Source organism: Mobula birostris, chromosome 4, assembly GCF_030028105.1.
Source record: "Mobula birostris isolate sMobBir1 chromosome 4, sMobBir1.hap1, whole genome shotgun sequence".
Lineage (NCBI taxonomy): Eukaryota > Metazoa > Chordata > Chondrichthyes > Myliobatiformes > Myliobatidae > Mobula > Mobula birostris.
The window spans coordinates 37,798,163-37,811,938 of record NC_092373.1 but is presented as its reverse complement, the minus strand read 5'-3'; the positions used below and the strand labels follow the sequence as shown (position 1 = coordinate 37,811,938).

The 13,776-nt window shown below is 40.1% G+C and overlaps 1 protein-coding gene across 1 annotated transcript in view; it reads right to left on the bottom strand.

The window, feature by feature from the left end:
- Positions 1 to 13,776, bottom strand: part of psmd1 (proteasome 26S subunit, non-ATPase 1) — a 115,452-nt gene that overhangs the window by 25,867 nt on the left and 75,809 nt on the right. The window contains exons 17-18 of the mRNA XM_072255186.1: positions 4,692 to 4,806; positions 3,891 to 4,007 (exon numbers count right to left, since the gene is read on the bottom strand). Of these exons, the coding sequence (XP_072111287.1) occupies positions 3,891 to 4,007; positions 4,692 to 4,806 (232 nt within the window). The remainder of the gene's footprint in view (positions 1 to 3,890; positions 4,008 to 4,691; positions 4,807 to 13,776) is intronic.

Below are 13,776 nucleotides of genomic sequence, written 5' to 3'. Positions count from 1 at the left end.
GAATACATATTTATAATTCCTTGAAAGTGGAATCACAAGTAGATAGGGTCACAAAGAGAGCTTTTGACGCACTTGCCTTCATAAATCAAAGTATTAAGTACAGTAGCTAGAATGTTATGCTGAAATTGTGAAAGATGCTGGTGAGGCCAAATTTACAGTATTGGGTGCAGTTCTGGTTACCCATCTATGGGAAAGATATCAGTAAGATTGAAAAAGTGCAGAGAAAATTTACAAAGATGTTTTTAGAACTTGAGGACCTGAGTCATAGGAAAAGGCTGAACAAGTTGGAACTATATTCCAATGATCCAATCAACGGCAGGAACCGGCCACAGTGAGGAGGCTTCTCATGGGTCAGTGACGCTTGATTGAAAGGAGAGCTACGCGGGCATTCAGGCTTCCTCTGACAGTCCAATCAGCGGCAGGAGCAAGCCACAGCAACGAGGTTTCTCGCAGGGCAATGACGCTTGTTTAAGTGTACAGAAAGGACAAATGTAGATTACACGTAGGACAGATAAAGGAGATGCGGTGGATGTTGTATATTTGGATTTTCAGAAAGCCTTTGACAAGGTGCCACACATGAAGCTGCTTACCAAGTTAAGAACCCATGGTATTACAGAAAAGTTACTGGCATGGTTAGAGCATTGGTTGATTGGTAGGAGGCAGTGAGTGGGAAAAATTCTGGTTGGCTGCCAGTGACTAGAGGTGTTTCACAGGGGACAGTCTTGTGACCGCTTCTTTTTTATGCTGTATATAAATGATTTAAATAATGGAATAGATGGCTTTGTTGCCATGTTTGCAGATGATACAAAGATTGGGGGAGGGGCAGGTAGTGTTAAGGAAACAGGTAGGCTGCAGAGGACGTAAAACAGATTAGGAGAGTGGGCAAGAGAGTGGCAAATGAAATACAATTTTGGAAAATGCATGGTCATGCACTTTTTCCTAAATGCGGAGAAAATCCAAAAATCTGAGAATGCAAAGGAACTTGGAAGTCCTTGTGCAGAACACCCTGAATGTTAACTTGCAAGTCGAGTCGGTGGTGAGAAAGGCAAATGTAATGTAATGCAAGAGGTCTTGAATACAAGAGCAGGGATGTGATGCTGAGGCTTTATAAGGCACCAGTGAGGACTGACCTTGAGTATTGTGAACAGTTTTGGGCTCCTCATCTAAGAAAAGAGGTGCTGGCATTGGAGACAGTTCAGAGGAGGTTCACAAGGATGATTCCGAGAATGAAAGGCTTATCATACGAGGAACGTTTGATAGCTCTGGGTCTGTATCACTGGAATTTAGAGGGGAGGGGAGAATTTCATTGAAAACCTTTCAAATGTTGAAAGGCCTAGGCAGAGTAGATGTGGAAAGTATGTTTCCTCTGGTGGGGGAGTCCAAGACAAGAGGTCACAGCCTCAGAATAAAGAGGTGCCCATTTAAAACAGAGACGCAGAGAAATTTCTTTAGCCAGAGGGTGGTGAATTTGTGGAATTTGTTACCACGTGCAGCTGTGAAGGCCAGGTCATTGGGGGTATTTAAGGCAGAACTTGATAGATTCTTGATTGAACATGGTATCAAAGGTTACAGGGAGAAGGCTGGGGAGTGGGGCTGAGGAGGGGAGAAAAGGATCAGCCATGATTAAATGGTGGAACAGGCTCGATGGGCCAAATGGCTGAATTCTGCTCCTATGTCTTATGGTCTTTATTCCCTAAAGTGAGGGGAGATTTAACAGCAGTATACGAAATTATGAGGGATATAGATAGGGTAATCATAAGCAGCTTTTCTCACTGAGGTTGAATGAGACTAGAACTGGAGGTCATGGGTTAAGAATGAAAGGTGAACTGTTTATGGCAGGGGTCCCCCACCTTTTCTGCACTGTGGACCGGTTTAATATTGACAATATTTGTTGCAGACCGGCCGACTGGGGGGGGGGGGGGGGGCTGTTGACCACGACTGGAATATAGGTGATAAGTCAACTATAAGTCACTTATTAGTGGCTAATACACTCAATTTTGTTTCTAAAGGGGTTTATCTAACAAATTTAATATTAAACACACAGCTCATACTTTCCTCGCATGAAGTGATAAGTCAATTATAACAGTGGTCCCAAACCTCCAGGCCGCGGACCAATACCGAAGAATACAGCAGTGGCCGGAACGCACCCAGCACATCTTTAAGAAAAAAGCCAAAATAAACAAGCTAATTGTTTAGGTACTGCTCGGCATGTAAATGCCGGCCCAGATCAGAGGCAACACAATCGGCAATCGCCTCTGATCTAGGCCGACATTTACATGCCGGCTGGCACCTAATCAATTAGCTTGTTTATTTCAGCTTTTTTCTTAAAGATGCGCTGGGTGTGTTCTGGCTACCGCTGTACTGCTGCATTCTTTGTGACCTGGAGGTTGGGGACCACTGAATCATAAGTCACTTATAAGTCAATAGCATCATAACATTTTAAGTAATGTTTGGATACTAAACACACAGCGCATATTTTCCTCGTATGAACATATAAAATCATTGCAACACACCAACATCGCTGTATCAGTGGGAGCCCTGGGCTTGTTTTCCTGCAACAACACCGTCCTATCGAGGGGTGATGGGAGACAGCGATACTCGAAGGGGGTTCCTTATGTCTAGTCTATTCCACAATTTAGTTTTCGTTGCATTTATTGCAGAAGACTCCACTTCGCAGCGATATGATGTTGGAAATGGAAGCAATGTTTTCAGTGCTTTCGTGGCTATCTCAGGATATTCAGCCTTGACTGTGATCCAGAATGCCAGCAGAGATGTTACCGTCAAACATACTTTTCTGCCCATCGTCATTTGCAAGCTCGAGGAGTTGATCTTTTTCCCACGCTGAAAGGTGAACTGTTTATGGCAGGGGTCCCCCACCTTTTTTGCATTGTGGACCGGTTTAATATTGACAATATTTCTTGCAGACCGGCCGACTGGGGGGGGGGGGGTGCTGTTGGCCACGACCGGAATATAGGTAATAAGTCAACTATAAGTCACTTATTAGTGGCTAATACACTCAATTTTGTCCCTGGATGATTCACCGGGGACATTCACAAATGGGTCACGGACCCATTCCTTTGCACGTTCTGGGTCATTGATGACCTTGCATGCGTTAAAAGTTCAACAGTGGGCGTGACAGGGAATGAGGAAAGGTGCAGCTGACTCATATCGTTTCATATTGCCAAATCATATCGTTTCCTCGCGGCCCAGTGGTTGGGGACCACTCGTTGATGGTGAACATGAGGGGGATTCTTTTCACTCAGAATGGGGAGAGTGAGGAATGAACTGCCAGTACAAGTGATGATTCAGGTTCAATTTTAGTAATTAAGAGAAATTTGGATAGGTACATGGATAAGAGGGGTATGGAGGGCTATGGTCCCGGTGCAGGTCGATTGGGCTAGGCAGATTAACAGTTTGGCAGAGACTAAATGGCCGAAGCAACTGCTTCTGCGCTGTAGTGTTTTTTGATTCTTGGAGTGTAGCAGAATGAGGGGTGACCTCAAAAGTTTATAAAATCATAAGTGGTATGGATAAGGTAGGTGTTCACAGTCGGCTCCGCAGGGCTGTGGAGTCCTAAACTAAAGGGCATAGGTATATGATTAGAGGGAGGGATTTTAGAAAGTCCTGAGAAGCAACTTCTTTAAACAGGGAGCAAGTGAGTACCTGGAATAAAATGCCTGAAGAAATGGTCCAAGCAGATACAATTGCAACATTAAATAAGCATTTGGACAGGTACATGGATGGAAGGGTATTAGGCTAAACTCAGGCAACTGGGATCATCATGGTGGATGCTGTGGGCAGCATGGACTAATTGGGCTAAGTGACCTTCTGCCATATCATGTTACTCTATGACTCGATGGACTGAAGGCACATTTTGTAATCAGCCTTACCTTTGGACATGTGATTTCTGTTTGCTGGATGAGGAGCAGAGCAGATGCGATCAGAGCACCTTGGCGGACATAATTCACTGGATCATTAGTCATGGGCTCCAGAAGATTTATAGCTTCCTGCAAGAGTATGGAAATATTTGTAACGATGAATGTAAAAGCTAGATTTTAGATACACTCTGGAATTTCTGAGCTAGACATTAATAACTTGAAAATCCAAAGAATCAGTCTTTTAGTGGTATCAATGTCATCCTTGTAGACACAACAGATTTGTACCTAAAATGATCACCCAGCTTGTGTTTGAACTCCTCAAAGTAGAGGGTTCTGCATACCAACCAACAAATGCTGAATGACTAACGAATTAGAAGATATTTGTTGTTGATCTTTAAAGTCTGTGTGGGAACCTAAATGAATAAAAGAGTTAGAAAAATAAAACGTGGTGGATCTCACTGTGATGATTAATGCTCTGGACAGAATATCCACATTCTTTTATGATACATCAATTATTTCAATGGGTCTTACTATTCAAAGTATTTCTTCAAATACCTTTGGCAAAGCACATCAGATCAGTTTCAAATGAATGCCCACTGGTTGAGAGTTCAACTGATTAAAAGTTCTGGCTTTGCTCTGCACAATCATGCAGAGGGGTCAACATCTTGTTGCAAAAATTAAATCAGATATTAAATTTACTGATATTATGCCCTACAGTGAGTTAACTGGGTTAAATAATATTAAAGTTGCCTCCAATTTTACACAATAGGGACACAGAACATCTAGTAACTGTAAACTACTATATAATCTCACCTTGTTGCCAGTTCCAGCACAGCAAATGCCTAGTGCCAGAGCAGCACCATACCGCACGTGGGGGTTATAACTTTCAGAAAGAAGAGACACCACACTTGGGCACTGTTCTGGTGTTCTATAAAACAAAGAAAATATTAAATGTAAAATAACATTAATTTTAAATTCAAATTATCATTCATTACATGAAACCAACAACTTCTGTATTACCAACTATGCATAAATATCTCATTAGTTTTACCAATCATTTTGATTTGGTGATACACATAATGGTACAGAGAGCAACTGCTATGGGAATGCGTAACTGAACCCCAGATGAGAATTGTTACCTCTGTATATAAAGATGTTTACTCAAAAAATAGTATGTCACTATTCTACATCAGCAGACATGATGACTACCCACATTGCAGGATTTGAATCCCACTACTGTAAGGGAACAGGCTAAATATTCATTCAAGTTCAAAAGAAGAAAGATTTGTCACAGATGGTTGAAAAAACAATGCCTCTCCAGATGTGCTGGAAAGCTCCAGAGGTAGCACTTCTTGTTCTTGAGAGTGGGGAAAAAAAGCCAGTAATATAGGGAATGTGGAATAAAGATTTGCCAAGCAATTGGCAACCTTTCTTCCACTTCCATTTTCCATAGGAATGCCACTTTTATAGTAGAATTTAAATTATGCACATCAGTATACTGACATTAAATGGTTAAGAAATAAGACCATAAGATATAGGAGCAGAATTGGGCTGTTTGGCCCACTGAGTCTGTTCTGCTATTTCATCATGGCTGATCCAATTTTCCATTCAGCCTCAGTCTTCTCCCTATATCCCATCATACCAACCAATCAAGAATCTTTCAACCTCTGCCTTAAATACACATAAAGGCTTGACCTCCACTGCTGCCTATAGCAAAGAATTCCACAGATTCACCACTCTCTGGCTAAAGAAATTCTTCCTCAACTCTGTTCTAAAAGGATGCCCCTCTATTTTGAGGCGTTGTCCTCTGGTCTTAGACTCTCCAACCATAGGAAACATCCTCTCCATATCCACCTTAGGTTTCAATGAGATCACCATTCATTCTTTTGAATTCTAATGAATACAGGCCTAGAGACAAATGTTCTTCATGTGACAAGCTAATCAATTCCGGAATCATTTTAGTGAACCCCCTTTGAACTCTCTTCAGTTTCAGGACATCCTTTCTAAGAAAAGGGTCCAAAACTGCTCACAATACTTCAAGTGAGTCCTCACCAGTGCTTTACAAGTCTCAACATGACATCCTTGCTTTTATATTCTAGTCCTCTTAAAATCAATGCTAACACTGCATTTGCCTTACTCATCACAGACTCAACCTGCAAATTAACCTTCAGGTAATCCTGCACAAGGACTTCCAAGTCTCTTTGTGACTGTTTTTTGTATTTTCTCTCCATTTAGAAAATAGTCAACCTTTTCATTTCTTCTACCGAAGTGCATGACCATACACTTCCTGACACTGTATTCCATCTGCCATTTCTTTGCCCATTCTCTTAATTCAAGTGCTTCTGTAGCCTCTCTACTCCTTCAAAGCTACCTGTCCCTCCGCCTATCTTCATATCGTCTGCAAACTTTGCAACAAAGCCATCAATTCCATCATCCAAATCTCTGACATATAACATAAAAAGAATCGATCCTAACACAGCCCACACCTCCCCCACCACCTGTGGAACACCATTAGTCACCGGCAGTCAACCAGAAAAGGCACCCTTTATTCCCACTCTTTGCCTCCTGCCAATCAACCACTGCTTTATCCACACTAGAATCTTCCTTACGAGTAGTTTGTTAACAGCCTCATGTGTGGCACCTTGTCAAAGGCCATCTGAAAATCCCAAGTACACAACATCAACCAATTCTCCTTTGTCTAGCCTGCTTGTTATTTCTTCAAAGAATTCCAACAGATTTGTCAGGCAAGATTTCCTTTTGAGGAAACTATGCTGACTTAATTAAGTTGGTCAGTAAAACTATTGAAAATCTTTTCTTTGTACTTTTGTCAGTTAAATAAAGATTCACGTGAATTAACATATCACAGATTTTTGTTTTATTGCATTTTGGAAAACATCCCAACTTTTTTGGAAATGGGGTTTGTACTTGGGCAGCGGACCTCCTCTCAAAACTTCCAATGTCTGGGTTGGTCGTTGTTCAAAGCTCTTTTGTCCCAAGAAAGGGCACAGGTTAAAGTTGAGAGGAGAAAGATTTAAAAAGGACCCGATAGGTGACTTCTTCACACAGAGGGTGGTAAGTAGATGGAACAAACTCCAGAGAAAGTCGTTGAGGCAAGTACAACAACAATACTATAAAACATTTGCATAAGCATATAGCTGGAAAAGATTTAGGGGGATATGGGTCAAACATGAGAATATGATACTAGCTTAGATGAGCACTTTGATTAACGAGCTGGGCCAAAGGGTTTGCTTCCATGATGAATTCCAAGTCACACTACTGCTTTAGCTGGCTTTAAAAATTTTCTCGCTGATGCGATTCCCATTTTTAGGTTTCACATCAGCTAAAGTCAGAGTTATACAGCATGGACCCATCTTGTCCATGCCAACCAAGGTGCCTTCTTGAACCCGTCTGCATCTTTCTAAACCTTTCCTATCCATGAAGTTGTCCAAATGACACAATGGATGTGTTGGGCCAAAGGACCTGTTTCTGAGCTGTAAAGCACCTGGACTCTAGACTGAGCTCCGTAACTGTCACATATGTGACCTATGCAGAGTGAAACCTCATTTCAAACACACAAGACTAAGTGAAGGAAAAAATGATGCAACCAGGTAATCGTACTTTTAGATAACCTTGCCTGTTCTCTCTGTAAATGTCAGCTAACTTGCTGTGTTCCTAATATTTCCTGTTTATGTTTCAGATTGTCAACATTTGTAACTTTTTTCTTGTTTACGCTGGTTTCATTGCAGATCTAAAAAGTAAAATTGGCATGAGGCTTTTAGCCTTCTATAGCTTTAAAGACCTATTGAATTCTACAATTGAAACTTAACAAAAATCAAAGTAAAAATACCACAGAAAGATTACTACTTTCTACAGCACTTAACTTTACAGTGCTTATGTTTTGCTAGCAGTGTCCTTTTATAAAAAGTCATAAACTTGTACATAAAAAAACAATTCCTCAGAAGCCATCTCAAAAACCTCAGCTGAAGATGAACAATTAGTACATCATTAGTTTATTATCGTCACATGTACTGAGATGGAGTGAAATAATTGTCTTGCATACTATCTACACAGATATCATTACAACAGTGTACTGAGGTAGTACAAGGCATAATAATACGAGAATGCAAAATACAGTGTTACAGTTTCGGTGCAAAACACAACTGCAGGTAGACAATAAGGTACAAGACCATAATGAGGTAGATGAAGTAAAGAGTCCATCTGGACACAAGCTGGGGTCTGATCAGCCCCGGCTGGGTCACCTGGAGGAGGTTGTATGATGTTGAAAGACCCGAAACACCTGATGATTCCAGGAACATCACTGAAGGCGTGTCCAGAAGCATCGGTAGATGTATGTACACAGCATAAATAGGAGATATTCAATAGTGGGATGGAAGCTGTCCTTGAGCCTGATGGTACATGCTTCCAGGCTTTTTTATCTTCTGCCCAATGGGAGCAGAGAGAAGAAAGAATATCCAGGGTGGGTGGGGTCTTTTATTATGTTGGCTGCTTTACCGAAACAGCAAGAAACGTAGATAGAGTCCACAGAGGGGAGACCGGCTTCCATAATAAGCTGAACTGTATCCAACACTCCCTGCAGTTTCTTGAGATCACAGACAGAGCAGTAGCCACACCAGCCCATAATGTAGCTACATAAAATGCTTCCTATAGTCATAATTAAAATTTGCAGATCTTCTTCTTCATGTGCCTTGCGCGTTACACACTTGGGCGATCATGGCTTTCCACATCAAACGATCCCACGCAGCGTCAATGATATCTCGCACACTTTGGTCTGTTAGTTCTTCACAGTGTCCATATATTTTCTTCTTTGTCTTCCTCTTCTGCGTTTCCCAGGCATACAGCCTTGTAATGTAAGGCATTCTATTTCTCCCTTTCTGATGACGTAGCCCAGGAATTTAAGTTTCCTCTCATTTAATGTTCCATTAAAGATCTTTTTGTATGGGCATATTGGAGTACTGTCTCATTAATTACCCTGTCTCTATATAATATTTTCAGCATTCTTCTAAGAAACCACATTCCTGTTGCTTCTAAGTTCTTTGGAGTTCTGGTGTTATAGTCCATGTTTCAGAAGCATACAGCAAGATTGACCAGATGTAACATTTTAGTAGCCTAAGCCTTGTTGTCATAGAAATGTGTCTGTTGGTAAAAACGGGCTTCACTTTTTTGGAAGTTGGTTTTGGCAATGGCAATTCTTCTTTTTATTTCTACTTTACTTCTAGCATCTTGTGATACAAAGCTACCAAGGTAATTAAAGCTGGTCTTTTCTTCAATCTCTTGGTTACTGATTGGCAGTTGGGAGTATCCTGCTGTTTTGATATTAGCATACATTTGTTGTGTTTTTTTTTTACAGTTGATGGTTAGCCCAAAATCTGCACTTGTTTGTAATACTTTGTCTAGAAGGATTTGTAGGTCTTCTGCAGCACTTGCTATCGTCTGCATATCTTATATTGTTGATGTAACACCTCCAATTTTTATCCCATCTAGGTCTTCTATTTCTCTGAGTCATTTCACTATAGATATTAAACAATTCCGGTGAGGCAATGCATCCCTGTCTAACTCCTCTTTGAATTTTAGTCCAACTGCTTACATTATCATCAATTTTTACCGCCGCCGTTTGATTCCAATATAAATTTTGAAGTTGTTGGTCCCTTCCGTCAATGTTTAGTTTAGTGAGAATTTGAAATAATTTTTCATGTTACACTTTGTCAAATGCTTTAGTGAAATCAATAAAACATAAAAAGACATCAGTTTGATATTCAATTGCCCTTTCTGAAAGCATTCTTAGTATGAAAATTGCATTTCTAGTTCCTCTATCCTCAATAATCCCATATTGTAGTTTAGAAGTTTCAGGTCTTAACTTGTTTTTAATTCGACTCAGAACAATTCTCAACAAAATCTTTATTATGTGACTCATAAGACTGATAGTTTTATAATTTCCACAGTCAATAGTTCCAGGAATTTTTGGCAGAGTTATAAATATTGATTTCAAGAGATCCTCAGGCAATACAGCAGACTCATATATGCCATTAAGCTGTTCAAAAAGAGTATCTATGCCCAGATCTTCTAGGGCTTGTATCATTTCCATTGAAATTTCATCAGGTCCAGTGGCTTTATCATGTTTCATGCTTTTCATTGCTTTAGTTATTTCTTCTTTGGTAATACAGAATTAGGGTGTTTAATATCTAGGGGTTCCCCTCTATTATCCTCAAACTGAACCCACCCCTCACATACTTCACCTGGTTCTGTTAGTATGGATCCGTCTGCTGATCTTATGCATCCTGTAGAGGAGGTTTTCTTAACTCCAGTGATTTCCTTAATTTTCTTGTGCATTTCTTTGCTGTTGCTAATATGGCCTTCTATTTCATTCCATTTTTGATTCAGCCATTCTTCCTTTGCAATATTGCACAATTATCTGGTCTGTCTGTCTAGCTCTCTGTATTCACTTCATTATTCTTCACTAACCTTCTTTGTTCCATCAGATCTCGAATTTCTTGGGTTACCCATCCCTTGTTGGTGTGTTGGATTTCTTGTACTGGGATTATCTCCTCTGCTGATTGCTGTATAGAATATTTAAAACTGTCCCAAATAGATGTTATTACGTTTTCGTTGAGGTGTTCTTCTATAGCTGTCTTAAATTGTTGCTTAAGTATGCTATCTTCTTAAAGTTCTCCCAATATATACTTCTTTCTCTTTTTTCCGTGTTTCAGTTTCTTTAATTTTGTTTTAATGGTAGCTATTACTGGATGGTGATCTGACCCACAGTCTGCTCCTGGGTGGGCTTTAGAATTTGTGATATTATTTCTAAAGCGTTCATTGATGGTAATGAAATCTATTTGATTCCTTGTTCTCTCTCCAGGGTTAATCCAAGTACACAATCTACGTGGATGGTTTTTGTACCATGTTTTGGTGATCACTTGATTGTTTCTGACACACCAATCAGTAAATCTTTCTCCATTTTCATTTTTCTCCCCTAATCCAAAGAGTCCTATTATGTTATCAACCCTTTCCTGTCCAACTTCGGTGTTAAAGTCTCCCATGGCTAGTTTTATATCCTGAGATTTACACTGCTCATAAGCAGTGTTGAGATCTTCATAAAACTTTTTGATATCCTCTTCATCCACATCATTTGTTGGTATGTAGGCTTGGATTATGCTAATGTTAAAAGGGTTACCCCTTAATTTAACTAAAAGCAGCCGATCAGATAGCACCCAATATCCCATAAGACATTTTGATACTTGTTTGTTTAAAATAATTCCAGCTCCATACATATGCTGTTGATCTCCAGAGTACATTATAAGAGAACTATTGTTAGTGAATTTGCCACTGTCGGTCCATCTAATTTCTGACAGGCCTAAGACATCAACTTCCAACCTTTTCATTCCATCTAATGTGTTGTCCAACTTTCCTTTCTGGTAAAGTGTACGGATGTTCCATGTTGCTACCTTTAGCCTTTCCCTATTGCTTACAGTCTCTGGATGACGGTCTGGTGTCACCTGCAGCACCTGACTACCCCTACCGGGCAAGGTGTTGTTCTGTTGATTAGAATCAACCCCATTCACACTGTTGTCTGGTTTCCTTCTTTTGTTTCTTTCCATGATTGATTAGGCAGAAATTTCAACAGTGGTTTGCCGTTGCCTTCTGCTGCCGCAGTGCTCATCTAACTATTTGACCTCTACTGGTGTTCGCAATTGGGATTCATACACTAGGCGTCGCCCAACCTTTGCTGTTGTTGTACAAAGACAATCCTCCACCAAAGCTTGGAATCCATCTCCCTGCTGCTGGAGACTCCAGTGATTTTAGGTGACACCACCACCATTGGTCTGGTTATTCTTCTGGCCCCAAACATTCGCCATAGACAGAGAACATTGATGATTAAAATCATTAAAGTTAATTGATTATATAGACTTTCTAACATACTACAGGATAGTTTGAAGTCTTCATATTCCACCTGCCTGCCAGGCATTTCCTGTCACATCTATGAAAAAGTCTACAGTTCCCTCTCAGACCTTATTAGTTACCTAAAAATCAGAGTGGAACCAGACTATCCCCAATTTCAAGGGATACTACAAGAAGAGAAAGAATTACTGAGGCCTGTGATCAAAAAACACCATACAAGGGAATTAGATCTATACAAGCAAACCAACTGAGGAATATGTCCATAACATATTTTGATGATTCAGTTCCTGAAACTCTCTGCTGAATAGTACCATTGGGACCATCTTAATAGATGGACTTCACCACCATCAATGGCAATTAGGGACGGAAGATAATTGGCAACTTTTCCTAAATCCCCAAAATGGATATAAAAAGTCTCAGTGCAATGTGGAAAGAACAACAGGCTTCACATATGATAATGACTTCAAATGTAATACTTGTGGAATATGGGAGCAAGCTTAGTTGTGATAAACATTATGATTAATTATGTAAACACGAGGAATTCTGCAAATGCTGGAAATTCAAGCAACACACAAAGTTGCTGGTGAACGCAGCAGGCCAGGCGGCATCTCTAGGAAGAGGTACAGTCCGCATTTCAGGCCGAGACCCTTCCTCAGGACTAACTGAAAGAAGAGCTAGTAAGAGGTTTGAAAGTGGGAGGGAGAGGGGGAGGGGGAGATCCAAAATGATAGGAGAAGACAAGGAGGGGGAGGGATGGAGCCAAGAGCTGGACAGTTGATTGGCAAAAGGGATATGAGAGGATCATGGGACAGGAGGCCCAGGGAGAAAGAAAAGGGGGAGCGGGGAAAAACCCAGAGGATGGGCAAGGGGTATAGTGAGAGGGACAGAGGGAGAAAAAGGAGAGAGAAAAAGCATGTGTGTATATGCCTGGCCTGCTGCATTCACCAGCAACTTTGATGTGTGTTGCATGATGAATTAACGTCTTTCTTCTTTTTGTGCATGAACATCAGCTAATAATTTTACCATCCAACACAAACTTCTCACTAAATAAAATACAAAATTTAGAGCTATTTGCATTTTGAATCCTCCTCAGTACCTTCTTTGGGTAACAAAGCTTGCAAACAGTAGAGTACAGTTTTTTGAAAGGAAGGCGGCTTCAGTGAAGTAGGTTGATAGTGAATGACCAACTTCAAACTGGCATTTCTTTTTTTTTGTAATATTTTTAACTGAATTTCATCAAACATTTCCATAAGATGTATTTCAGATACTGTACATATATATCATACAATCATATTTGTCAGAAATCTCCACATAATATTTATTTGAGGTAACCAATTTCCCCCCGGATCAATAAAGTATGACTATGACGAGAAAGGAGACAAAAGAAAGAACAATTGAAAGAAGAAAACTACGTACAGAGTAGGAAGTGATCTTTTTTTTTATTGACCTGTGAGAATAAAATCAGGCCTATGAGGTGTTATGTAGTTAAACCATTTTTTCCAGTATGAATAAAATTGTTCCAACTTATGATTAACAGATGCTGTTATCTTCTCCATTTTGTAAATGTCCATTGTAATTTCCATCCATGCATTTAAAGTTGGGCTCTCCTGTGATAACCATTTCCTGGTAAGGGTCGTTTTATCAACCACCAGCAGTACATTCATTAAATATTTATCTCTTTTCAACCATTCTTTGAGGTATATATCCAAAATATATGATCTTACTCTCTAAGGGTATTTCAACATTTAAAAATGTCTTGTAGGGCATTATGTATCCCACTCCAATAGTCTTTGATAATGGGGCAGTCCCAGAAAATATGGTAATGGTTTGCATTTTGATTTCCACAATTTCTCCAGCAAATGGGAGGGGGGGGGTTTACTATCATAATGGGATTTCTGAGAGGATGTAATAAAATATCTTATCAAGTTTTTCCACCCGAACTCCCTCCATTTCTGTGAACTGGTACACTTCCATTGATACTTCC